Source organism: Penicillium chermesinum (assembly GCF_028974085.1).
Source record: "Penicillium chermesinum strain IBT 19713 chromosome Unknown utg000002l:1.0-5270490.0:1.0-5274688.0, whole genome shotgun sequence".
Taxonomy (NCBI): Eukaryota; Fungi; Ascomycota; class Eurotiomycetes; order Eurotiales; family Aspergillaceae; genus Penicillium; species Penicillium chermesinum.
In genome coordinates, this window is record NW_026695312.1 from 4,797,586 (window position 1) to 4,822,934 (window position 25,349).

General features: G+C 51.2%; 12 protein-coding genes across 12 annotated transcripts; 3 read left to right on the plus strand and 9 right to left on the minus strand.

Moving 5' to 3' along the window:
- Positions 1 to 342: 342 nt before the first annotated feature.
- On the plus strand, positions 343 to 990 carry N7468_002684 (uncharacterized protein; the record flags this gene model as incomplete). The annotated part of the gene is made up of 1 exon (XM_058471981.1): positions 343 to 990. The coding sequence occupies one exon, from the start codon at positions 343 to 345 to the stop codon at positions 988 to 990; it is 648 nt and encodes a 215-aa protein (XP_058335122.1).
- A 975-nt stretch (positions 991 to 1,965) lies between these two features.
- N7468_002685 (glycoside hydrolase family 71 protein) lies at positions 1,966 to 3,661 on the plus strand (the record flags this gene model as incomplete). The annotated part of the gene is made up of 4 exons (XM_058471982.1): positions 1,966 to 2,115; positions 2,195 to 2,723; positions 2,778 to 3,003; positions 3,061 to 3,661. The coding sequence occupies 4 exons, from the start codon at positions 1,966 to 1,968 to the stop codon at positions 3,659 to 3,661; spliced, it is 1,506 nt and encodes a 501-aa protein (XP_058335123.1).
- Positions 3,662 to 5,441: 1,780 nt separating this feature from the next.
- cym1 (pitrilysin family metalloprotease cym1) lies at positions 5,442 to 8,673 on the minus strand (the record flags this gene model as incomplete). The annotated part of the gene is made up of 2 exons (XM_058471983.1): positions 5,442 to 8,202; positions 8,258 to 8,673. The coding sequence occupies 2 exons, from the start codon at positions 8,671 to 8,673 to the stop codon at positions 5,442 to 5,444; spliced, it is 3,177 nt and encodes a 1,058-aa protein (XP_058335124.1).
- A 329-nt stretch (positions 8,674 to 9,002) lies between these two features.
- On the minus strand, positions 9,003 to 9,665 carry N7468_002687 (GNAT family N-acetyltransferase; the record flags this gene model as incomplete). The annotated part of the gene is made up of 1 exon (XM_058471984.1): positions 9,003 to 9,665. The coding sequence occupies one exon, from the start codon at positions 9,663 to 9,665 to the stop codon at positions 9,003 to 9,005; it is 663 nt and encodes a 220-aa protein (XP_058335125.1).
- Positions 9,666 to 10,675: 1,010 nt separating this feature from the next.
- On the plus strand, positions 10,676 to 12,990 carry N7468_002688 (GMC family oxidoreductase; the record flags this gene model as incomplete). Its single annotated transcript, XM_058471985.1, has 2 exons — positions 10,676 to 11,043; positions 11,106 to 12,990. 2 exons carry the CDS (start codon positions 10,676 to 10,678, stop codon positions 12,988 to 12,990), a joined length of 2,253 nt encoding a protein of 750 aa, XP_058335126.1.
- Positions 12,991 to 13,218: 228 nt separating this feature from the next.
- N7468_002689 (glutathione S-transferase family protein) lies at positions 13,219 to 13,961 on the minus strand (the record flags this gene model as incomplete). Its single annotated transcript, XM_058471986.1, has 2 exons — positions 13,219 to 13,833; positions 13,908 to 13,961. 2 exons carry the CDS (start codon positions 13,959 to 13,961, stop codon positions 13,219 to 13,221), a joined length of 669 nt encoding a protein of 222 aa, XP_058335127.1.
- A 1,212-nt stretch (positions 13,962 to 15,173) lies between these two features.
- Positions 15,174 to 16,670, minus strand: N7468_002690 (putative pyridine nucleotide-disulfide oxidoreductase AMID-like; the record flags this gene model as incomplete). Its single annotated transcript, XM_058471987.1, has 4 exons — positions 15,174 to 15,594; positions 15,648 to 16,005; positions 16,060 to 16,401; positions 16,457 to 16,670. Coding segments are annotated over 4 exons (1,335 nt in total), but the record flags the coding sequence as incomplete, so codon positions are not given.
- A 1,361-nt stretch (positions 16,671 to 18,031) lies between these two features.
- sidI (putative long-chain-fatty-acid-CoA ligase) lies at positions 18,032 to 20,045 on the minus strand (the record flags this gene model as incomplete). Its single annotated transcript, XM_058471988.1, has 5 exons — positions 18,032 to 18,377; positions 18,423 to 18,765; positions 18,827 to 19,206; positions 19,260 to 19,557; positions 19,631 to 20,045. 5 exons carry the CDS (start codon positions 20,043 to 20,045, stop codon positions 18,032 to 18,034), a joined length of 1,782 nt encoding a protein of 593 aa, XP_058335129.1.
- Positions 20,046 to 20,865: 820 nt separating this feature from the next.
- Positions 20,866 to 21,757, minus strand: N7468_002692 (uncharacterized protein; the record flags this gene model as incomplete). Its single annotated transcript, XM_058471989.1, has 3 exons — positions 20,866 to 21,004; positions 21,069 to 21,146; positions 21,210 to 21,757. 3 exons carry the CDS (start codon positions 21,755 to 21,757, stop codon positions 20,866 to 20,868), a joined length of 765 nt encoding a protein of 254 aa, XP_058335130.1.
- A 455-nt stretch (positions 21,758 to 22,212) lies between these two features.
- N7468_002693 (uncharacterized protein) lies at positions 22,213 to 22,983 on the minus strand (the record flags this gene model as incomplete). Its single annotated transcript, XM_058471990.1, has 1 exon — positions 22,213 to 22,983. One exon carries the CDS (start codon positions 22,981 to 22,983, stop codon positions 22,213 to 22,215), a length of 771 nt encoding a protein of 256 aa, XP_058335131.1.
- An 896-nt stretch (positions 22,984 to 23,879) lies between these two features.
- Positions 23,880 to 25,016, minus strand: N7468_002694 (lipase/thioesterase family protein; the record flags this gene model as incomplete). The annotated part of the gene is made up of 2 exons (XM_058471991.1): positions 23,880 to 24,601; positions 24,671 to 25,016. 2 exons carry the CDS (start codon positions 25,014 to 25,016, stop codon positions 23,880 to 23,882), a joined length of 1,068 nt encoding a protein of 355 aa, XP_058335132.1.
- A 7-nt stretch (positions 25,017 to 25,023) lies between these two features.
- N7468_002695 (uncharacterized protein) lies at positions 25,024 to 25,293 on the minus strand (the record flags this gene model as incomplete). The annotated part of the gene is made up of 1 exon (XM_058471992.1): positions 25,024 to 25,293. The coding sequence occupies one exon, from the start codon at positions 25,291 to 25,293 to the stop codon at positions 25,024 to 25,026; it is 270 nt and encodes an 89-aa protein (XP_058335133.1).
- Between the last annotated feature and the right edge of the window lie 56 nt (positions 25,294 to 25,349).

Below are 25,349 nucleotides of genomic sequence, written 5' to 3' on the forward strand. Positions count from 1 at the left end.
TAGAGCGAGATGATGCATTACTTGTAACTCTTGAACCTGTGCATTGTATGAAGCGTAAGCCTTGATCCCATCGCCTGATGATTCCTACTAGCATACACTCCGTGATCTTCAATAGCCCTTTCATCTCATCCTTGGTCAGACCAAGGATCTCTCCTGGATCTCACGGGTCCTAAGTTGAATCCGTTTGGAAGCTTGCTTCAGGCTCCTTTCCTTCTGCTCGTACGCTCTCCCTGTCCACTTGCCTTCACTTCGATAAGTGATCCAAGCAACCCCTAAGTTCGAACAAGCTAAATCCTTTCCATCTACCGGTTTCATCAAGGAGTCCAAATTATTCAACGCACGATGTCTTTCTTTGGAGGCAACGGATTCACCGGCGGCCAGGCAGCTTCTTCCACTGAGGCTCAGCCAAACGCGCAAGGCGCTGGCCTCAACTTGCCACTCGACACGGCCGTGGTTTCCCAACGCTCCAACATATTCCAAATCGAAGACTACGACCATCCTGGGACGACACACACTTTCAACACTCGCGAGGATTTCCAGAAGTGGATGAGCAGCGACCCTGAGGCCGCGTGGCGATCCATCCGTTACAAGATCCGCCGTGCTGAGGCCATGCACACCATCGCGGAGAAGACCACCGAGATCATTCAATGCGAGCATCAATTGCACCAGATGAAGGGAGAAGTTGAGCGCATCCGCAAAGACCTGGACGCTCTTAATGATGATCGCACGGGAAAGCTTGGCGATTCAGATCACGGCGCTCTCCGAAGCGAAACCTTAGAGCCCCCCATCTCGCAGCCCGTCGCAAGCCACCAAGCGTTTGGCCCAAGCGTTCTAGGCAAGAGACATGATCACGAATTCTCCGTTGCCCCACTTTCCAATGAAATGAGCTCCTCGTCCAAGAAGAATCGTATGTCCGGCAAGATGTCGCCCTCTGGCAGTGCACGCGTTCGGGCGTACAAGCGAGCGCTCGCCGATTTGGCTTTGGATTAGAGCGCGCATGGATACAGCGGAAGAAACTCACAAGGATAGTTCAAATGACGGTAGATCACCAGATTTGCTTTGCTTCTGTCTCCTCTGAGAGGATATCTCGGCGTGGGACAAAATAATACGTTTCTTAATGACAGGATATGGCTCCTTGGAGGGGGGGCACAATTGGTTGCTTGCGACTGCTTTACTACTCTGAACAACAACCTCTGGAGACTGTGATTGATCTAATTAGCTAGTGGAATCAATTAACCTGAAACCATTAAAAACTTTCATCTTCTTTTTGCTGTATGAGTTAACGATAAACTTCAGGTTGAACCTTGGTCTGTCGTAAGCGCAGGCCCCTAGGATAGGATTTAGCGAATCAAGTTCCGCAGGGGAATCGTACAAGGGGAATGAGAACATATCTTATGTATAAGGAGTCCGTCGCCCTCTTTTGTTCGTATCAGCCATCTGACTATGAAACACGCCACGTTTCTCGTGTCCGGGCGCTTAATACCGTCTGTAATTTCCCCGCTCAGGATTTAGTGGCCGGTGATCACGCAGGGGCCCTTCTTCTGGCCCTGAATATCATTGCTTCGTACGGCAAAGATACCCTTAATCTAGTGAATTCAAACAGTCCACTATGTGCTATTTGCCAGCCTTGTACCTCGTAAGATTCGTAGATCGGCAGCTTGGCTAGGAGTCAAGGATTTGGCTGCCAGGTTTCGGCAAGGCGCCACACAGATGGCTCTCAGACTCGGGCGCTTCTGGCGATCAATTGAAATATCAGATCTTCCCTCATCCTTTCTTGTAGATCTCAGATTTACTCACTTTCATCCTTTTCTTTTTTTTTTTCTTTTTGTTTCTGTGCAGATTCACTCATGTAAGTTGCAGGGATATGGAGTAGTTGGGCACTTGTTGAAGATAGCCTTCCTATATACCATGAAAAGCGGCTACGACAGACCAGTAGCCATGGTGTTCTAACTCTCGTGATTTAGTATGCTGCACGGAGTCCGCTCTTTTGCTTCTGCTGGGTTGCTAGCCACGCTGGCCGTGGCGTTCCCAGTGCCTTTTTCTACTTCTACGACCGCTGCGACCTCATCCTCTACTTCTGCGTCGACAGACAGACTGGTTTTCTGTCATTTCATGGTATGTTATCCATGCTAATTATCCATGCATGTTCCTCGCACCTTCTGGTTTGATTGTCTGACTCGAGTACAACAAATAGGTGGGTTTGGTTGGAGACCGCCAGAGCTCCAGCGACTGGGACGACGATATGATCAATGCGAAGGCTCTAGGAATAGACGCATTTGCCCTGAATATCGGTACCGACGACTTCACGAATACACAATTAGGATACGCATACGAATCCGCAGCCTCTGCTGGCATGAGCTTGTTTATTTCGTTCGACTTCAACTGGTTCGCTACCGACCAGGGAAGTACTGTTGGCAGCATCGTTGCCAATTATGCTGGTCATGCGGCACAGCTGAAGGTTGACGGAAAGCCTTTCGTCTCCTCATTTGATGGTGACGGTGTAAATATCGAGGCGATTCGATCTGCTGCTGGTCAGGATATCTTCTTCGCACCGAACTTTCATACAGAAGACATCGACTTCGATACTGTGGACGCAGCCTTCAACTGGATGGCCTGGCCTAGTAATGGGGATAACTTTGCGCCTGCCGCAGGCCGCCATGTGTCTGTCACTGACGGTGATATCTCCTATCTGAGCTCATTGTCTGGAAAGCCTTATATTGCTCGTGAGTTCCGACCCTGAGTTCTGCGCAAGATCGGGATGCAACTAACTCTGGCAGCTATGTCCCCGTGGTTTTCTACGCACTACGGAGCTGAGGTGTCTTACAGCAAGAACTGGGTTTTCCCGGCTGATATGCTCCCATTTCATCGTTGGCAAGAGATCTTGACTCTAGGGCCTCGCTTCGTGGAGGTTATTACTTGGAACGACTACGGAGAGTCTCATTACATCGGACCATTGTCGTCTCCCCACACTGATGATGGCGCATCCAAGTGGGTCATGGACATGTGAGCTTCTCGCAAAATGCAGCTGGTAATCCAGAAACTAACAAACGAAATTTCAAGGCCTCACGACGGATGGCGAGACATGATGAAGCCGTTCATCGCCGCCTATAAAGCCGGTGCCACTGATCCATCCGAGTATGTCACAGATGACCAGCTCGTTTATTGGTATCGCCCTACACCGAAGACAGTAGACTGCGACTCAACCGACACAACTATGTCAGGCGGCGCGAACAACTCAACCGGTCAATTCTTCGAAGGCAAGCCGAATGGATGGAATCAGCTGGCGGACGAGGTCTTCGTTGTCGCGCTGCTCAAATCAGCCGCCACAGTTGTCGTTCAGTCTGGCAGTAATTACCAACAAACATTCCAAGCACCGGCCGGTATCAGCGCTTATTCTGTTCCCATGGGCATCGGCCAACAGAAGTTCTCGGTCACCCGGGGTGGCCAAACTGTTCTGTCTGGAACCAGTCTGAAGGAAATCACCGACACTTGCCCTTGTGGAATCTACAACTTCAATGCTTACGTAGGAACCCTACCTGCGCCCACGACTCTTGATCAGCTCCAGCCTGAGGGTCTCTCTCAGTTGACCGCCGGCCTCAAAACGTCCTGCCCGGCTAATACTCTCAGTGTAGGGACGTCAACCGCCACGGCCAGCGGTTGATTAGCCTGTTGAGACAAGAGTTGTCAATACACTTGTCTTAGGTGTGATAGTTCCACGCGCCAGTTTATGTATTATGAATCAGTTCACACTTTATCTCTGTAGTCACTCAAGAAGTATCAGATGGGAAATCTCTGATCCTCCATCTACTAGTGCATAAACCCGTATTTAGCAGACTCCTCCTGAATGGTACGACGCATTACATGCACTGGCGCAGGCATTTTCGTGAATAGCTTATACTGGGAAGCCCGTGTTCAAAAAGGGCTTTCAGTCCATCTACCATGCCCCATCCTTCGGTCCTAGGCGCAAGCATCTGCTTCATCAACGGCGTTTGGAATGGACCATAGGCAACCTAGAGTATTAGCATCCTGTTTAATTCACATATCATAAACAATCCTCACTCAACAAATATGCCCCTGGTGCGACTTTCTAGCCATCTTACTGCGACTTGCATCACTACTGGTGGTTCTCTGCCTATGTCAGTCCTGTAGGGGAAATACACGCAGCCACAATACTTGTAGATTTTCGGGCCGCGGGCCTGTCGATTGAAGAACACTAAGCTGGAAAGTAGTGTCTGGCTTCGACTTAGCCCACTGGCTAAAATCACTCTCTAATTTCTGGGCGTCTTCGAGGATCCGATTATAGATGCAAGGTCTTCGAACGCCCAGCTCGTAGCAGACGTAGACTACGGCATATGCCATGGCCCTAGCGCCAATACTCAGCGCTGATGCGCCATCTAGTACAGCACTCACGGGTCCGAGGTGGCCATATATGCAATCCCTGATTCCTATATGGTCTGGGTCATGTTTTGTGAGAATATCTTGCGATAGCATCAATTCGAGTTCGCGGTAACATGCTAAGCCATGACGAGCTATGAGATCTTGGGGCGAAGTCAAAGTCTCGGATCGAAAAAGAGTATCAAAAATCAATGAATCGCCGTCGAAGTGCTCCAGAAGCTATTATGCGAAGCGTTTTCTTTCCTGCGGCAAAGCATCCAACCAGCGATAACGTAGCGTCTGCATGGTATTGCCGACAAAAGTGTAGAGCCTGCCTGGGCAATGGATGAGGATAATGGATCTTGGATTGCGCTACCACAGTAGCATCCATTGTATCAGATATCCAGGAAGAATTTTTGTTGGAACGCGTTTGATTTTTGGTTTTTTCTATCAAAAGATCGACGATGTCGCCGACCTCGAGCGCAGTCATGTAGTTCATCGCAGACCCGGTCACATGACCCGTACGCGATGACCATATTATGTGAGCTCTTATTTAGGGTGTTAAATTCAAATTGATTTCTCGTAAATCATGTGGATCGCATTTCAGCAGTCAATGAAATTATCCAATTTTTAAATTAAGGGATGTTCTTCCGTTTTTAGTCCGCCCGGCGTAGGCTTGGAGGCTCGGGGCGGGTCTGAGAAACGTAGATCAGAAGTGTGTCACCAGGGACTCACATTCTTTTTTGCTCTTGCGCTTGCATCACCTGTGATCAGGAAAGATGCCATGTCTACCAACCAAAGGAGGTGGCTAGCTGGAGACATGAGTAGCTCTATGCACGAATGCATGTATGTATCTTGAAGCGCGTGATGTACGAAACTGGAGGAATCAAATGGGATCCACACAAAATGCAGGGTGACTTCGTCGTGATATGTAGTATACATGGGTATGTACAGGCAGATGCATAGATATAGGGACATGTGATGAGTGGTGATTAGAAATACATGAGAAGGCAAGTCGTCCTACCTCCACAGACGCTGTTCCGGATACTGGACAGGCGTCCGTTTTTTTACGCAGAAGCTGAATTCTCCTGCTGGCCCATAGAGAGCTTGCGGACCTCCCATTCAGGGCCAGCCCAGTCCTTCTTCTCGCCGAGGACACAGGTAGTCTTCTGAGAGCCCCGCACCAAGAATCGGTCGGCAACTTCGTTGACATCCTTGGCGGTCACATCAAGGACCTGCTCTCTCCAACGCTGGTCCATCTCATGCGTCACACCACTCAGGAAGTATCGAGAGCCCTCTCCGTCCACGCTGACAGGTGCGTCAAGGCCTTGGAAGATGCCGAGCTTGGCCTCGTCAATTTCCCGTTCAGACCAAGCGCGGTCGCGAGCAAAGACGCCGCTATTCTCGAAGACCTTCAGCGAGTTTAGAGGGTTGGGGTCACGGTAACTCATGAAAGTGAAGATGCCCTTGAGAGGCCCGTTGCTTGCACCAGCTCCGTACGCACCACCCTTCTCTCGAATTTCAGGGTGAAGGTAACCGTGGGTCAAGAGCTGCGACAGCACTGTGAGAGGGGCACTAGCAGGGTCAGCGAATGGGACGGTTTGGGTGGCTTGGCCCGAATAGGAAACCTTGTATGGGAGGTCGTAGAAAGCCTTTTCGAAAGGCTTGAATGCCGAAGTGGAGAGTGTTGATTGCGGCGAACGAACTTGTGGAAGACCAGCCATCCACTTCTGCAGAACAGACTCATTGCGCGAAGCACTTTCAGGTTCGCAAACCATTCGCACACGGAGGTTTGAGGACTTGGAAATTGCGAAAGACTGGATAAGGCGCAACTTCTCAATCAGCTCATGGAGCCGCTCCGGTGAAGATTCCGCATCACGCAGAAGGTTTGCGGTCGCCTGCAATTGCTCGAGGCCAGACTGCTGTTCCTGGACCCAAAGGCTTGGGGAGAGACCAGCAGCGGCAGCATTCACGGCAAAACGATGACCGGTTCCGGCAACTGCATCCAGGGCCCCATTGGTCGTCAGGCGCAGAAGCTCTTGGATCATTGCAGGCGCAGCCGCGCTCGTGAAGTCGGTCTCGTTTACCAGAGTTGATAGGATTTCCAGCATTTCAGGGGTGTTTCGGTTCAAGGCAAAACCAGAAAAGTTCAATCCTTCTTTGAACTTGTTCAGGTGGGTAGGTGAGGACACAAGGAAATTCGAAGTCGAAATACCTCCGGTCTTGAGCTTAATGAGATCTTCCCACTGCTCCATCGACTTGTTTGCGGTACCGAGACGCATGATGCAATCGTTGAAAAGTGGCATCAGGAGTCGAAGATCTGCTGGCAGGCCGTCGAATGAATTGACGGCTTGGAAGTATGTCAGTCCATTAGTTGGGGCCTCGCGCCAGACAACGTCAACGCCGTCGACAGTAGACTCTCTCAGAGGCTTGCGCTCTTTTTCTCTTGAGATATCCTTGACCTGAAGAGAAGGAAGACAGCTCAAGTCTGCGTTGTGCGCATCCTGCTGCACTTGAAGAAGCTGGAGCTCCTCTTGAGTCAACTTCGTCAACGCCTTCTCAACCGAGCCATGCTCTTCAACGAGCTTTTCTAGTTTCCGGGCCTTGCGCACTGCTTCTTTATCATCAAGTTCTTTGTTGAACGTTGGGCTTCCGACCATGGTGAAGGTCATGCAGCGGTCATTCAGAAGGTACTTCTCCACCAGCGATTCAAGATAACCTGGCTTCTCATACCTGTTCTTGAATTCCTGAATGACATCGTTCCATGCGAGCTCCTTCATAGGATTAGATCCATTGAACCAGGAAGAGATTGTCTTCTCCATCACTCCAATGCCAAAGTTGGCGGTCTTATGCCGCAAGGCGAGCTCGAGCTGGTGCAGGAAACCCCGTACCTTCTCCTCGCTGAATCCAGTCGAGACGGATTCTTGGAAGGCATTTTGAATAGCCTGCTTCACAGTAGGAGCTTCAGCCTCGCTGACTCCGTTGACACCAACTGAGAAAATGGGAACCTTGCCAGATGAGTCGAGAGCAGTGTTGGGAGTGAATGAAGAACCAAGCCCGCTCTCAATTAAAGCCCGATACATGGGAGAACCGTATCCGTCAAGCAAAAGGGATGAGATGATGCCAATGGAGAAGGTTTCCACAATATCGGTAGAGTCGCCCATATACCACGAAGTGGATGTCTTGTACTGCTTGTCCTCGCTGGCAAAGGTATCAATTGGCCCTGACACGGTCACATTAACCGGTCCATCGAGCTTCATGGGCAGCTTGACATCGGTATCCGCTTGCCCCATCTCAAACCCATCCAACACTGCCCCGACTTGTTCCAGGTGACGGCTTAGGGACATATCACCATAAGTCAAGATCTTTGAGTTGCTTGGGTGGTAGTTGCGCTTGGAAAAGTCGAAAAGCTGCTTGTGGGTAAGATCCGTGATGTACTCGGGATCTCCGCCAGAGTTGTGGATCGCAGGAAAAATACTTTCCTTGAATCGAATGTAGTACAGATAGTTGGCATCTGACATTTGGCCCTTCATCTCGTTGTACACAACTCCCTTGAACACGATGTCTTCCAACTGTGCCTTCTGTTCAGGGTTCGACTGTAATGTTTGCGGGTCTTCCGGGCCTAGACGCCAGCCTTCCTGGCGGAAATCTTCCTCTTTGAGAAGCGGTCGCAAGGTGGCATCAAGATAGACGGATAGAAGGTTCTGAAAATCTTGCTGGTTCGTGGTTGCGAAGGGATAAGTGGTGTGGTCGGAAGAAGTGAAGGCATTCATGAAGTTGGAAAGAGAACGGGGGAGCATCTTGAAGAAGGGATCGCGGATAGGGTATCTGTCGGTGACAAAAATTAGCTGACGGACTAGTTGAGGCATGGAATTTGCCATACTTTTCACTGCCGCAAAGTGTCGTGTGCTCCAGAATATGAGGGACACCTGTGGCGTCTGGAGGATTGGTCTTGAAACCAATACCAAAGACATTGTTTTTGTCGTCGCGTGCGATATGAAGGTAGTCCGCATTTGTTTTGTCATGGGTCAGCTGCACTGCTGTCAGGTGCAGCTCAGGGACGTGCTTCTTTTCGCGGACGGTGAAACCGTGAAGCTTCTCGCCGATAGCTGGAAAGTTTTCCAGGCTGGTCACGGTTGATGCCGTTCTGGCATTTTTCAGGCTTTGGCGGATAATGCCAGAAGAGCCTAAAGAGCGCAGGGTTGGAGCCCGCACTCTGCTCAGGCCGAATGAGGAACGTAACATGGTCAAAGAAGAAGCTTGTCGGAAGTCAAATGCAAATCCGCGGTCGCGAAACATTGACAGATCAGCATCACGTGATATATCAGCCTATCAGTTACTAATATTGTAGATTCTAGAACTCAGTCAATTTTTTTCAACATGAAGAATGTTTCTTGACCGAACTGACTTGCAGGGATTTTGGTCATAATCTCTTTATTCTTTAGATGAATCCGAGTCAGCCCACAGATATCACTCGGCACAGTGTTCCAATAAGGAGATACGCTTTATATCGTCTCTCAAGTCTTCATTAGAAATAGCACACGAAAAACCATCATGATGTAATGTGATGACAATGACGAATCGCGAAGGGAATTACTTAGTTATTTCTGTTTGTAGAGATCCCCATTTCATGCTATCGTGAGTCGCCGATACATCCCAACATGGTCGATGCCCTCTTCATCCCACCGGCCAAGTGACTCATCTGTTGTAAAGCCCATGCGTTGATACATTTGCTCGACATCCACTTGTGCATGTAAAAGGACCAACCCCTTCCACTTCTGAGATGGCGGTGGGTCATTGCGCTGCTCTGCAAGCTGTGCAGAGGCTTTGTCGATCTCTGCTGCATGTTCCGTCGCCCACGTAAGAACCGTCTCGACAAGACGGCGTCCGAGGCCTTGTCCTCGATACTCCGGGATCACAGCAACGCGGGTCAATTTGATACACGGTTCGTGAGACCAATCGAAAGCTGGCAAATTCTGGGTTGCCGCTGCTTCAGGGTGAGTCAGAAGCTCGTGTGGTGGCTGTGGTGGCGGTACCAGTCGAATCGTCGCGACGGGGATTTTAGCAGCGGAACTAGGAGAGTCGTAAACTACCCATTGCCAGCTGCGCGCATCATCACTGTCTATTTCTGATTCCGCCGGGACATTTTGCTCGTCGACAAAGACCCGGACACGCACTATCATCGCGTCCTCGAACACGATAGGGTTGGTGGCGGATTGGCCCGGGAGTGTTAATTTAGCATCAGGGCCCGGCGGGGGTTGCATTGCCGTGGTCAAAGAAGTCGGTGACATCCTGTCCAACAAAAGGCTGCGGGTGGTGGGATTCCTGCCTTCGTGCACGAAGCGACAGCTGTAGCTTTAATAGCTTGGGGCGGCCTAACCCTTCAACGTCTTTTCGCTGGGAAATATATCGCGACGGGATCGGGTCCCTTTTCGAACCAATGCGGTCCACATCCGCGCAGGTCTGACTCAGAACGTCAACTTCAAGTTTTGAATGATATCTTGTATATCTTAAATCCTTGGGGAAAGACTCCCTCTGTAATAGCTTTCTTGGTACAATGGGCGTCGTCTACATCTTGGGTCTGAACATGGACAGTTCCAATGCCCAGGGAAAGAGTAGGATTTGATAGGCTTCTGGTCGGTAATTGTGGTTCGTGAAAAATGCTATGGACGTAGGCATCTGAAGGTAAGGATGGAATAAATGGATATTATCTCATGTCCCAAATGCTCGAGAGATAAATGATCATCACTGCATCCATGGATCTGAACTTTTGGAGCCCCAGGCGAGGCGCGCGTTCTCGTATGATTGCCCATACATACCTAGTATAAATTCACTATGCAGTGGTATGCTAGTCCTTTGTAAGCAGTGTGCATTGGCCCGCTGGGCCCATTCTTTGCCGGAAGCTTCTTTCCCTTTCTGGCTCGCAGTTCCTCGGATGAAGGGGTGGGGTCCCCATGTGATGTGGTCGTTTCCTCTCCTCAACCCCGCTAGGTTGTATGATTTTGACGATCTTACCGCATTATGTTGGCCGGCTGCTTTTAACTAGAAATGGCGCCCCACACTGCCATCACTTTCAACATGATTTGCAACCGAGGCTTCCCCCTTTCGCAATGGAGCTTTCACGACCTTAGTGAACGTCCATTGACCTTTCACATTCCCGAGCGGTTCGCGCCAGAGAAGCTAGTCGAGTGGAGAAGGAGATGTTCGAGATTCTAGTATAATTTCGATCTGCCCCGAAAGGCTCTCTCGTAGACTGTCCGGGGTCCACTGAGTTTCTCTTGCTGTGATTTCTTACACCAGCATGTCTGACCAGTCCCTTTCCACCTACACGCCCCTGGAGGTACCCGTTCCTCCGGTACCAGACGCTGGATTCTTCTCCGAGACGCAATGGACAATCCTCTTCGCACTGGCGGATGCCATCGTGCCATCCATCCGCGCCTCCACTGGGTCGTCTTCGGACAAGGTCATCTCAACGAAAGAGTGGGACGCAGCGATCGCTAAGCTCACTGCAAATATCCCTGGTCCCGATGCCACGAAGCTTGCTACGCGGTATCTGGAGGAGGATGCGTCCTCTAATCCAGCTTTCCGGGCCTACGTGCAGCGGATTATCGGCGACCACGTCCATGATGAAGCAAGATTTGGATTCGGTTTGATCCTGAATACACTCAAGTCAGTGGTTCGATGCTTGCTGTGTCAGGAAAAACACAGAGAATGGCTGACCTTTCTATTAGCACACGCGCTGGATCGTTGCTGCTGACCGGTTCGACCACCCCTATTCATCAACAACCGTTTGCCTTCCGAGAGAAGGTCTTCCGCGGATGGGATTCATCTCGCCTGCCACCCTTGCGGGCTATCTACCGAGGCCTGACTGCGATTGCCAAGCGAGCATGGGTGACGACTAGTCCCACAATCAATGACGTCCTGGGGTTTCCACGAGTGCCCGTACATGGCAAGCCGACAGATGGCTTCGCCTACGACTTTATTCAAATTCCACCAGGGGATGGCCCGGAGACCATCGAGGTCGACGCCGTCATCGTTGGCAGCGGTTGTGGTGGAGCTGTGACTGCGAAGAATCTTGCTGAAGCAGGTTTGCGCGTGCTGGTGGTCGAGAAATCATACTATTATCCCACAAAGGCGTTCCCAATGACGCCCGGTGAAGGGTTTGTCAACCTATACGAAAATGCAGGCGCTACACTCACGGACGATGGCTCTTTGGCTATCCTCGCTGGCTCGACGTGGGGTGGCGGTGGAACGATCAACTGGTCTGCGGCTCTCCAAACACAGGCTTACGTTCGTCAGGAGTGGGCCGATGGTGGCTTGCCCTTTTTCACGTCTTTTGAATTTCAGAAGAGCTTAGATCGGGTCTGTGAGCGGATGGGTGTCAATACCGAGTTCATTAAACACAACCGTCAAAATGATGTGATCCTGGAGGGTGCCCGGAAATTGGGCTATGCTGCCAAACCAGTTCCTCAAAATACCGGTAATGAAGAGCACTACTGCGGCTACTGCACACTCGGCTGCCTATCAGCTGGCAAGAAGGGGCCGACTGAGACATTCTTGGCTGACGCCGCAAGAGCTGGAGCTACATTTCTGGAAGGGATCAAGGCTGATAAGGTGATCTTTGGCCCAAAGAAGGGTGGAAAGCGGGTCGCTCGTGGCGTGGAAGGAACCTGGACGTCTCGCGACTCATACCTTGGTCTCAGCACTGAGGGGTCCTACAAGCGCAAGGTCGTAATCAAGGCTCAGAAAGTCATTGTCTCTTCCGGTACCCTTCAGAGTCCACTGCTGCTGCTGCGCAGCGGCCTCAAAAATTCACAGATTGGCCGCCACCTACATCTTCACCCCGTGATGGGAGCCGCTGCAGTTTTTGACGAAGACATTCGCCCATGGGAAGGCTCTGCGTTGACAACTGTGGTCAATGAGTTCGAGGATCTCGACGGCAAGGGCCACGGTGTGAAGATTGAAAGTGTGGCAATGATGCCCTCGATTGCTATCCCGGTTTTCCCCTGGCGCGATGGGCTGGATTACAAGCTGTGGGCGGCTGGTATGCGCAAAAGCACCAGCTTTATCACCCTATGCAAGGACCGCGACAGTGGCCGCGTCTATCCAGACCCCGTTGATGGACGCGTCCGGGTGGATTACACGGTTTCTGCCTTTGATCGACGCCATATCGTGGAAGGCATCGTGGCCAGCGCGAAGATCGCATATATCTCGGGAGCTAAGGAATTTCACATTTCTTATCGCGACATGCCGCCGTTTGTCCGGCCAGAAAGCTCCAAGCATGGATCTCCCGATGGTACCAATGACACCGCTCTGCAGAATTGGATTGCTGAGTTGCGTCGCAAGTCGCCTCTCAACCCCGAGCGTGGACTTTTTGCTAGCGCCCACCAAATGGGCACTTGCCGCATGGGGTCTTCGCCCAAGAATAGTGTGGTGGATGCCGACTGTCAAGTCTGGGGTACTGATAGTCTCTATGTCGTGGACGCATCTGTTTTTCCCAGCGCTAGTGGTGCGAATCCGATGGTCACCAACATGGGCATCGCCGATCACGCCAGTCGAAATATTGCCCAAGCGATGAAAAAGCCTCGCAGTGAAAGGAACATGGCACGTCTCTAAAAAATTAATTTTTCTATTGTATCAAGTCATTGGTGCCTCGGTCTTTACGATCTCTTCACGATATCCAACGTTTACCCTCGTAACATGGTTATTTTTAACCCGAAGCTGTATATATATGCCCTTTGCTATAATCATGGAAATAGTACCAGGTTGAAGAAGTCTTTGTCATTTTTTTTTTTAGCTCCATAACTGAGTCTGATTGAAAATCACCTCCAACCAATTTTTAATTTATTCCGGGGTGTCCTGACGCTTTTCAATATAGTTTTGAGGCCCGAACGCCTCCTTGACGCCGTCCACCTCAATGACACGCTCATACCAAGCCATGAGGGTTGGGTGTTTCTGACGCATCTCAGCGTCGATGATCATGGAGAAACCCCAGATGAGGCTCGAGGCGACAGTAATATCCGCCATGCTAATCTTTTCGCCATCAACCAACCACGTACGACCCTTGAGGTACGTCTCGAGGACACCAAGAGCGCGAGTCAGCTTCGTCATGGCCGACTTCTCAGACGCTTCGTTATAAGGATAAATCTTCATTCGCCAGAGCGCCAGCGTCTGGACATTATCGAGGATCTCGCCCTGTGCGAAGCAGATCCACTGACGGATCTGCGCACGCTGCGACGGAGTCGATCCCATTAGCTGTCCAGCTGCCGGCCCACTCTCGGCACAGTACTGCGCGATCGCATCGGATTCGATCAGGTTGGTTCCATCTGCACCCTCGAACGCAGGGACCTTGCCTGTTGGGAACTTCGACAGGTACTCTTCTGTCTTGTTCGTCTTGCCAAACTGGAAGTCTGGGGCGATGACCAGCTCCTGGCCGTTCAGGTTGGCCGCTGCCTGGGCCTGTTGGGATTTAGCGACGTGGCTTCTATCTAGGCAGGATTGGTTCCCGCTAAGATCGGATGTGGCGTGCGTACCTTGACAAGCCGAGGGCTTGGAGTGTATGTGTAGATAGTGCCCAATGGTGCCATAGTGGAGGTCGATGAGGAGATGATAGATGTAGGCCAGATCTGGGTTTCTATATAGTCTGTTGTGGGGACGGATTTTAAGCGCCGTATTTTCATCCCGCAGATTCGATGTGGCTCCATTGCTGCTTTGCTTCACCGTAATTCTGGTCTTTGCTCCACTATGGAATGATTACCATATTATTACCAATCATCAGGCACAGTTTAATAATCCAATTCGTGCAACCTGTGGACGGCGCTGACATGTCAGTTCGCTGGAGATCTCGAGGGTTTCGCATGTGAAAGTAATCAAGGGTGATCTTGAGCTGGAAGTTCAACGAGGATTCAAAGACATTGGAAGCTACTAATCGCCCCGATGCTCAATTCTTAGATTGCTTAGCCAGTAGCACAAGTGAAGCATATGGTCCATCGTATTCTGTGCCTGGACCCTTTTAACGGGAGCAACCGCGATGCTCGCATGCCGCCACTGCACACTTCCCCAACTTCCCCGATGTGAACCTCCATGCGCCCCCTGCTTAGTCTACCACCCGAACTACACCTTCTCATCGCCCACTTCCTCCCGATATGCGACCTCCTCAGTCTCAGAATAACCTGCGCCTACCTTCGTGACCTCATCCCCCGCCCCTCTCACACCCAACTCCTCCTCGCCGAGTCCACGCCCTGGGCAGCCGCTCGCGACCTCTACACATGCCGCTACTGCCTCCGACTCCGCACCGCGGGGCACTTCGCAGACCGCATGCTCCGGCGGCGGCGGGGCCGTGCTGGCCGCGACGCAGATCACAGGTTCTGCATCGAGTGTGGGCTGAAGCCCCGCCAAGGCCTGGCGCGGTATGGACCCGGCGCGCACCTGTCTGTCCAGGGAAGCTTCTTCGTCGTGTGCCTCACCTGTCGCCTGTTTCAGCCCGGGGCCTGTGATCGCTTTGGAAGGAATACGTCCGTATGTGTCTCGTGTTGGCAGAGGCGTTGCGGGGAGGCGGAGGCTAGGGAGCGGAGGCTAGGACTACGGGGTTTAGCTACCGAGGGGGGAATGTAGGTGGGTCGTAAGGGTATAATGTGGGCAGGCTCCATTTATTCTTTCTTTTCTTCCTGCACGAGTATAGTATAATTCGCTCAGTTATGATACTGGGTCTGGTTGGCAAGGACTTCCGTCCGAACGCTGCACGGGTAACAAACAAAGGATATCGAACTACATAGGGGAAACTGCTGGCGAATGCTGAGCTATTCAAGCTGCATCATGTCTGGCATGCTTCGTTCAGGCGCATATAATTCCAGCATACTGAATTGCAAGTTAGTGGCTCCTCTTTTCTGGACTCGGAGGGTTGTATACGTACTGCTCTTAGCCATGTCGTCTCCGAACATCTGCGCCAGCAACTCTTCGCCATCCTTGGTCCCGTCGGTTGGAGTATAAGTGACAGCCTTGTGGCCCAGCGCTAAGCCCATGAGAGATGGGAAAGGGCTCAGCTCTTGGTAGGCGGGGTGGATCCCGTCGCGCTTGGAGAGAATGCGCTGGTGGATGTTGTTCGCGGCGTACTGGCCCATATGCATGGCGCCACCGCAGCGCTTGATACCAGTCCAGGAGGCGATGTCTCCAACTGCGAAGTGGTCGTCTGCGTTGGGAACATCTCCTGCAAATTGAAGTCTGTGATGCGTTAGATATTGTACGGAGAAATCCACTCGCGATTCGTATCTTACGATGGACGGATCTTGATGTAGCCGTCTTCGTCAAGAGCCTCGGATGGGAGGTACGTTGAGGTAGGAATGCTTTGTGATATGGCACTCAGGACATGCCCGGCTATCAGCTGGCGGCCGTCACTCAGCGTAAGTCGCCACATGCGCTGCTCGGTCTCGGTGTCGACGGCGGTGGTGTCGATGACGCGCTGGCCGAGGATGGTCTCGACCCCGACCTCGCGGAGGACAGTGAGCACTCGCTCGGCGAATTCATTGGGCAGTGGCTCGGAGGACAGCAGTCGGTCTCGGGAATGGATCAGAGTGATTTTCTTCTGGGGATGGAGGATTTTTAACTCGGCGGCCATTTCCACGCCAACGGCCCCTATATTTCGTATGAATATCGCGTTGTGATTTAGCGACTAGAACTTTCACATACCTCCTCCAACGACAGCGATGCCTTCTCGGGCGTTAGTCACAGCCTTTGATTGCCGCTGGGCTTCTTGCAGGAACTCGACCCGTCGCAACGATTGCGGCACTGTAGGGAACACTCGGCGCAGGCCCGAGGCCGCAATCAGATAGTCGTACTGCTCAATGCGGTTCGCTTTGGTGGCTGTGTCGAGAATATGGGCGACCTTCTCTGCAGGGTTGATAGTGCTGACGGTGCCTTGAATAAAGTTGATATACGGCGACTTCAGGGCTGGGATGTCTTGGAACCGAGTCCATGACTCCGCAGCGAACTTCTCGCAGGCGAGGGATTTGGGAGATCCGATAAGATGGTCTATGCAAGACTGTGAGTGAAATATAAAAGATAACGATTGACCCAGAAACCATACAGTAGCCATCGCGCTCGTCTACAATGGTCATTTGGATAGGGACTTTATATGCGGGTACTTTGGCCTCGGGATTAGAGTCAAATCGAGCGACGCGGCCTCGTGCCAGATCGTGAAGGTTTAATGCAGCGGCGAGACCACCGTAAGAACCCCCCCACAATGAGAACCCGAACGGCTGGGAAACCAACCAGTGCGCCGCCGTTGGGAAGCATCTCGTTCTGTGTTGGAAAATCACAGGCGGTTTAGAGGAGGCGGAAGGAGAGAAGTGAGGTAGGGAGAACAAGATGAGAAGGCAAACCAGTCAAATGGGGAAGCCCACCGTGACCCCGTTCATGCGATCAGATATGGTCCGTCCGTGGAGCTGCACTTCGAAGGATCTTATCAGATGCGACATCGGGCGTGCATTCGTCAAGGGTTGGGCATTGGGTAAAATTATCAGATCCGAGTTCCACCCGGTTTTCCCTAGCGAGACCTCAATTTCCCCACCCAAACCAATCCCTCGGGGTCTCCTTGGGCTTGGCACGATTGCCTTGTCTTGTTTCATTATTCCAGAGGGTGCAAGTATATGTTCTACCGGAAGTCTACGGGGTGATCTCCCGCGGAGGGCAATTTCTTTACAATTCGGATGTCGTAGCCGTGATCACCCCACGCGGACCCCAAGTGAGTTCCACACTACGTCGACTAGGAAACCGACATGGCCTTCTAGAAAGCGGATGATTTGACCAATGAGCTAGACCACTGACGGATCTTGAAACCTTTCTTCCCGTTCAAGGGTTGGCTAGGGGAGATGCAGGATCCTGCTAGTCACCCGGATCGCTTGGATGCGGATGGCGTGTTTCAATCCGACCTCGGTTGGGAATTGGAGGCTCCGAGCCAAGGACTTCGTGGTCGGGCAAGGCAGTCCACCAACAAGGGCATAAGGGTAGGATTCAGGATTTGTGGAGGTAAGACACACTCTGGGTAAATTGTCCCGAGGTGGTAATCGGAGTTAGTAGAAGTGGGCCTAAGGGGAAATTTTCACACAGCAATGACAGGCGCAGAAGCAGACGGTGAGAGGCAACCTCGTCAAGTCTTGCCTCTTTGGTGCAGTGGGAACATAGCAAATGAAGAATACGTCTGCCTTCGCGTAACCAATACTGTGCTGTTCCAGACATGGTTAGCGCGGTAATCTTTGAGGCTAATATCAGACAACGTAGCCAATTACAGCACGATTCTTGATCAGACAAGATTACGCATCTAATCTGATTAAACCTTGGAAGGATCCGCGGCCACGCCCGACGCCAAATTTTGCTGGGAGGGGAACGTCCCAATCTGGGAGGTGGTTCATGTGAGTCGGATGCTACGCGAGGCCCCACCGTCGTGAAGGAACCCCCTCGAATCGCTTCATCTGATAAGAATTCTGACGCGGGCAACTCCGGTAAACATGCCGCTCGTTCTAGCCTAGGCCTCGAATGCTCGATAAAAAGAAAAAACAATGAAAGTCACTAGGGCAGAATGCCCACATTAGGGACTAGTGCCAATCCTTCTAGAATCAATAGTTATTGTACATTTTTTTTCTTCTGGGCCGCTCTGGAAGATTCATGCTTGCGCTGCTCGTTCCGCTCGTCCCGCCAGCGCCCTCACTGCCAGCTGCCGTAATTCCACCTTCCGAACCTTTCCGCTACCCGTCACGGGTATAGTGCTAGGGATGCCCTCCTGCCCGAAAACAAATACGTATTGTGGAGCTTTATGACGACCCAGAGTTTCGCGGGTCCAGGTGCGGAGGGTTTCGTCGGTTGGTCGGCTCTGGCGGGGGCCAATTGGATGAACGCGCCCGCCACTTCTCCGTATCTCTGGTCTGGGATGCCGATGACGGAGGCAAGCTCGATTGATGCGTGGGCAGTCAGTCGCTCTTCGATCTCGAGGGGATAGATGTTCTCGCCGCCTAAAAAAATGGTTAGACGTGATTGCATCGAATGTTTTAGCTTACAGATGCGACTTACCCCGGATAATAATATCCTTGAAGCGACCGGTAATGGTGCAGTATCCCTGTTCGTCAAAGGACGCTTCGTCACCGGTATTAAGCCAGACTGTGCCCTCGGAGTCGGTCGTCAGTGCCTCAGCTGTCCTCTCCGCGTTGTTCCAGTATCCCTTCATCAATTGGTATCCAGCCATGCAGAGCTCGCCGCGCTCGCCGATGGGCACAATATTGCCCTGGGCATCGATGATTTTTGCCCGCGCGTGAGGAAGGACTTTGCCGACAGTTGTGAGTCGGGTGTGGATGCTATCGGTCGTAAAAGCGTTGAAGCATGTAGGTGACGCTTCCGTAAGACCTGGCAGACCTCTTTAGCTGAGGCTACGAGCTATGAGACCTAGCCTGCGTGACGCACGTACCATAACTGCTAGTATATTCGGTCATGTTCAACTCTTCAAACAGTCGCTTCATTAGCGGTCGAGGAACTGGAGCGCCTGCAATGATCCCGGTGCGCAGATTGGAAGTGTCGAATTCGCTGGGTTTGGGGATGCTGAGAATGGCCTCGAACATGGTCGGTACGCCGTGGAGAGCAGTACACTTCTCATCGGATACAGCGTGCAGCACAGCCCTGGGATCAAAGGTCTCGCTAGGGAAAACAATCTTGGAACCGTGGGTGACCACTGCTAGCATTCCCAATACCAGTCCAAAGCAATGGAAGAGGGGTGGAGGACAGCAGAGAATATCAAAGGAGGTCAGCTTCATACGGTCACCAATGAAGCGGGAATTGTTGACGAGATTGCTATATATCATTAGCTTTGCGAATCCTAGTACCATCTCGTAGGTTTCACATACGAATGGGTCAGCATAGCGGCCTTGGGGCTTCCCGTGGAGCCGCTGGTGAATTGTAAGTTGCACACGTCGCTCGATCGTAATTCCGCTTCGCGGTCCTGAAGGACGTGAGCGGCGTGTAGAGAGCCCCGGGCAATAACATCTTTATAACTCGTGAAGTCCTGGTAGGTATTGCGCAAGATGATGATCTCTTCCAGGTCTTTCGAGGCTCCGCGCTGCTTGGGGGTTGGTCCGAGTTCGGCTAACATGTCCTCAAGATTGTGGCGTCCAATACGCGGGGTCATGAAAAGAAACCGGCATCCTGTGAAGAATAAAACGACGAGATCAGCCTATCTGCATGCCATATAGTCGATCCCACACATCCGAGTCCTCACCGCTGTGGTTAAGGGCGTAATAAAGGTCTGATGGAGTATAGGTGTTGTTCAGCACCACCAGAATGGCCCCAACCCGAGCTGCGGCGAAGAATAGCGAAATATACTGTTCACAATTGCCGGCCATGACGCCGACCCGGTCACCCCTTTGAACTCCCATGGCAAGCAGACCTCTTGCCAGGCGATCGGTCTCCTCCTTCAGGTCCGTATAAGTCCAACGCGCCCCGGTCCAGGGGAAAACCAAGCATTCGTAATCACCATACTGCAGTGCTTGCAGGGTCAGGAGCTCTCCCAGAGTAATATCTAAGAGCTCTGGAGTGCTTGGTCCTTCCACATGCGACCATTTTAGACCTCCGGGTGCTGGCTGCACATGGGAAAGAGTCTGTTGCAGACGCTGCACACTCCGAGGGGTAGTCATCCTGGATTGACTGGAATTATCCCGAGGCAAAACAGGGGAAGAACTGACGGCCAAGAGGGCGCCTGGAGAGCTTATAGGAATGGCATGCGAATGCCATGGAAACTTTTTTTTTTTTTAGTACAGATTCCCTACGTCTAGATTTCCTCCTTCGTATCTGATCCGATCGAATCGGTCAATCAGCGGATCGTGGTGGAGACCTCGTACGGTAAGTCGGTAACGTCTGCAAGGGCCCACTCGTCAACCACGTGAAATGACGGTCCATTGCGTGGTGGATTCGTACTCTGTCTCGTCTACCTGTGGACACTAGTAAGCCACTCAATAAATGAGTCTCCAGTCAGCTTAAGTGTATTTCCCCTTGCTCCTAATGTCTAGTTTTATGCCGAGGTACATTCTGGTGAGCCCTGTGGGTCCTTTCAGTGTCTCGCTTGTAGGGCTGGGATGACGTCGGGGATCTTCTTCTTGGGTTTCCTAAGTTGGGAATCTATGCCGTAGCTTATGGTCCGAGAGGCAACTGGGTCCTTGACGCGGCGATTAAAGTTCTAGTTCGATATTAAGACAGTGGGGCTTCCCTCCTCGTGGCACTCCACTGGAAGCATAGGGCACCTACCAAGTCCAAGTAGCGTCGGAAAGATCCGACCGAAATCAGGTCTTATTACTTGTCACGTTGATGAAGGGGTCTTCCGGCCGAATAGGGTGGAGAAACTCGCTCCAATAATCATTGAGGCAGAGACATTCTAGTCAAAAAGATAGCTGAGCTAGACCCGTCTGAAACGATCATAGAAATGCATTGACCGATTCAATAATCCCCTCCCCATTTTCTTCACCATTGCCATCCACTGGTGTCCTCGGGCCAATCAGTACGGTCAGATGGCTTAGCCAATCCGTAAATGACATAGTCTGCTTGGCGAAACCGTTTCTTTGGATCAGTAGGGACTGCCGCCTCAAAATTGGAAAAGCATCTATTCCATGAGAGTTAGTGACCACTTAGGAGTGTTCATCCATTGTTGAAAAAAAATCACATACAGGCTTCCAGTAGACTCATCATACGTGAGACTCGCGGGGGTAGTATTCAATGGCGTGATTCCACATCGTAAAATCTGTCTATTTGAAGAGTTAGTCCCTTAACGAAACACCTGTAAGGAAGGATTAAGGATATGAACTTACTGGTAGATCTGGCGAAATTGTTCACGGATCCAATCGCGTTGCTTCTTTTTGAGACTCCAAAAATAGTCCTTGGATAAAGGGTTCCCCGGAACCTTCTCCCAGACAATCAAGACTTCATAACCACCAGGGACAATTTCGTTAGGTCCCTGTGTACCTTCGTGGTAACCTAGGAGCTTGGGAATGCCAGAGCATTTTTGCTGTGTCAACGTGATAAATGCCCTCAGCTCACAATTCGAAATTCGCGGGACTGCCTGGCTAGCTCGGATACTAGAGGGGGCGAATGCGGTACCATCGATAGGGATTTGACGATAAATTCGCATAAATGCTAGCTTTTGCGGATGGCCCTTTAGATGGCAGATCAACTTTGCACCAGCACACCCAGGCTTATAACCATGGTCGATGTCCCACTGCGTTGTGACATTGGCTATCTCTTCGAGCTTTTTGGTGATAATCCATGTCCGAGATGGCAGCTGAAGTTCGGGCTTAGCCTCAGTAGTGATCTCAGTGCCTTCATAGACCCAGATATAGGAACTTTCGAAGGGATCCATGTTATCTGTAAAGGCTGGGAGAGAGAATCGTGTGTGAGAAGGAAGTTTGGTACGACTGTCGATACAACTGTGGCAGATAGGAAACAAAGAAAGATATGTCAGAAGATGGTTCAGAAGCTGTCTGACGTGGGCGTGACGCTGACACTTTATATCGTGTCGATAGCCAAGCAGCGCCTGATACTGGAGGCATCAACGATACGCCGTCATGGCGGAAAAGGCCATAGACCTAGGCGTCTGTATTTTGAGGGATCCAGGTATTATCCAAATTTTTATGCACCATGTTTCTCTCTCCTTCCACTTCCACCGACTGGTTGCTCGAAAACAGAGTACCGCGTTGGTTGATTTGTCTTTACTCGAGCTGTGAATAGACTACGTTTCTATACCTTACATAGCAAGAACTTGGAAGGATTCAAAAATTTGCTTGCAACTATTGATGATCATCTGCCAAACTCCTTTTAATTGCCGAACCAAGCGGATTTAAGTGGCTTGTTCGTAACTGGTCCCTCGCGAACTGCAAGTTCCGCAACATGAAGGAAACACTGCCTGACTGAAACAACCAGCTGGCCAGCGTTCTGATTGGCCGGGACATATCTTGCAGATCCTTGGATGACAGGAGAATAGTATATTCTCCACGTCCCTTGGACAAGCTCCTGCTTCAGGAATATGGTCTCATCGTACGTGCTCAAGAAGCCGTACATACAGTCGAGATCATACATGTAGTTAATCGAGTCGGAGAGTAAATGCCTGAACTGCAGTGATTGTGCGGCGAGACCAGATAATCTGTGTTTCCTGATCCATGGTACCTTCAGTTCACCTACTATCTTCAGCTCGGTCTGACTGGTCTGCAGGATCGTGTCGGGAGTGCCAGAATATCGGTGTCCTAGGCATTTAAAGTCCGCAAAATGCAGATCTATCGCCTGAGCTTGGAAGACATGACCCATTACGGAGCCTATCCATTGCTGGAAGCGACCCTGAACCCCATACTCGTCGCCAATCTCCACTACCTCTTCATCTAGGCGCTCAGTGTGTTTTATCACTCTTGTACTCCATCTCTGAGACGTGATCGCTGCGTCCACATCCCGTATGAAATTAGGCCAGGGCAGGAGAGGGCCTTTGAAAGCAAGACTGTTGGTATTGCTGGTTCGTGTGCGGAACTGCCCAATCCGAAGAGTGGGGAGCTCAGATGCCGTGACTTGTTTGGTCCTCCTCCGTGTAGTAGATGCCATGCTGACCGAATGTCTGGCTTTTGTTTCAATTTAGTAGGGTATGCTTCATGCTAAGATGAACGTGGGGGTAAAATACCTACTGCTTGAATAGCTTTAGTAAGTTACTGTTTTGATCACCGCAAGTAAGGAGTTGAGAGGCAGAGGGATTATTTGATGATGGATAAGTGATCGATGTGTAAGGCGAAACTGACCGAGAAATGATCGAAGTGTAAGGTGAAGCTGATGAGTGACGCTGCACTTTTATACTGCATAAGCAAACGCAATATCCGGACTTTGTATATTTCTTTCGGAATTGTCCGTGGAAGAATCCGTACCTGAAAGAGGTTGCCTATCTGATAGAACTTTCTGGCCAGATCATCTTGGCCTAATAAGAGACTTGAGACGAGAGAGAATGAATGGTTCAGGTTCTTGAAAACGTTCTTGATCTGAGCCTTACGGCCAAGGTCTGTCACCAGATGTCAAGTTTAAGCTGGCTGGCTAGATATTAACTACTACAAGTATATGGATCCCTCTTGTTTCTGGTTCGTTTCTTTTAGGTAATATATTCTTTTGATTAAGCCAATAATATATATAATACATAGTATTCATATGATATACAGTGGTGTCAAGGGGAAACCTAATCGGAGTTGGGACATAGTAATAACAGTATTTCAATTTAGAATACTAAAGCTAAGGAGGGAAGAGGAGAAGTGAAAGAAGAAGAAGCTACAACGACCGATCTAATAACCAACTCCGACCACCCTACCATCCACTTTCGCATGTGTTCGGACGACCGTAGTTCAGATGGTGCTGGCATCAAGGGCGGTAGGGAGCGGCAGAATCGGCCAACGGCTGACAGGTGGTACATTAGAGCCACGAGTACGATACAGTTCATGATTCTTCAAAGCTGCCCCCTATTAAGCAAGTTCACTCAACCACGATTTGACCTTCTTTCCTTGCTCAGTCTCGGTGTTGTCACCAAGCTCTAGGTTATAAACGGGAGCAACGTGACATTCGCGCTTTCCAACGAACAGTTCGACGTTAGGAAACCCGGTCTTGAGCTTCTCAGCGAAGTCAAGGATGAGAGGCAACAGGATCTCATTACCTCCGGCGGTAATCAGGATGTGATGCACAGGTAAGGATTTGAACCACTCTGTTGGGGCATTAGATAAATCAGTGTAGTAATCACGTTTGGCATCTCCCAAATAAGATGAGGCCCAGGGAACGGCGACTGCCTGTGTGATAAGATCGCCGCCATGGTAAATCTCCTGATCCGGGAATTCAGTGTCAAGGAGTGTCCATGGCGCAATCAAAATCGCTCCAGCAAGCTTGCTGCTCAGAGTCAAAGGCTCAATTTCCGGGTGTGGGTGAGCAATGTGCGAAAGCACACCGCAGGCCAGGTTGCCGCCCGCCGATTCACCGGCCAGGAAGACATTGGCGGGATCCCGCTTCTGTTCGACGATGACATGGCGCAGAGCTGACACTGCTTGCCGTAGTTGGGCAGGGTAGATTGCCGTCGGGGCAAGGGTATACGTGAGCGAGAAGATGGCGACGCTCTTGCCGACACGCTCAAGATCACGAATGATCTGAGCAAAGAATTTGAAGTGGCCTTCGTTGGCAGGCAAGTTGAAACCGCCACCTGCAAGCAACAATGAAGATTCAATTAGTATATCTCAAGAAGTCAGGTTTTCTCTGGGTAATTGCGCACCATGGTACCAAACAATCACGTTGGTCGCATTGCGGTCGCCAACCCAATGGCCCAGGCCCCCGTGTTCCAATTCCACAGTCTCGGCAACCTGGCCGCTCTTCCGCGCATACCGCTCGTAGATCTTGTTTGTGGGTGGCAGGATGAATTGGAGCTGCCGGGGCGAGAGCCGGGCAGTAGCCTGGCGGAAGATCGCATAGCCAAAATGCAGGAACAGGGTCTTTGCCTGGCGTTCTGTACGCCAAAGACCCGTCAGAAGGGCATAGAAGCCCGCTAGGACAATGGAGGCTAACGCTGGCACAAAGTCCAGGGCCTCAGCCAGGGTCAACTTTGCTCGGGTGAGGGCCATCGTGGAATCATACGACCGTCAAATCTGCGCGACCTGGCGCGCCTGATAAAGTGGCGGGGGACATGATGGCATATTGAACCTCGGAGGTGAAGAGCGACGATCTGCTTCGCAGAGCTCTCCTAACTAGGCAGCGATCATCGTCGTTCCAGAGCATGGAGAGGATCGACCTTATTCTTTCCTCTTTGGGACGATATTGCTCCTTTCCCGCCTTTTGGGACCGAGGCCACCGCTGGAGTCGAGTGGAGTCCCTCGGCCAGAAGCAAGCAGAATTCACCATGATTGGAGCGCTGGAAGAGTTGGAAGAGTGTGAAATTTTTGACAGCTTCCGTGGTC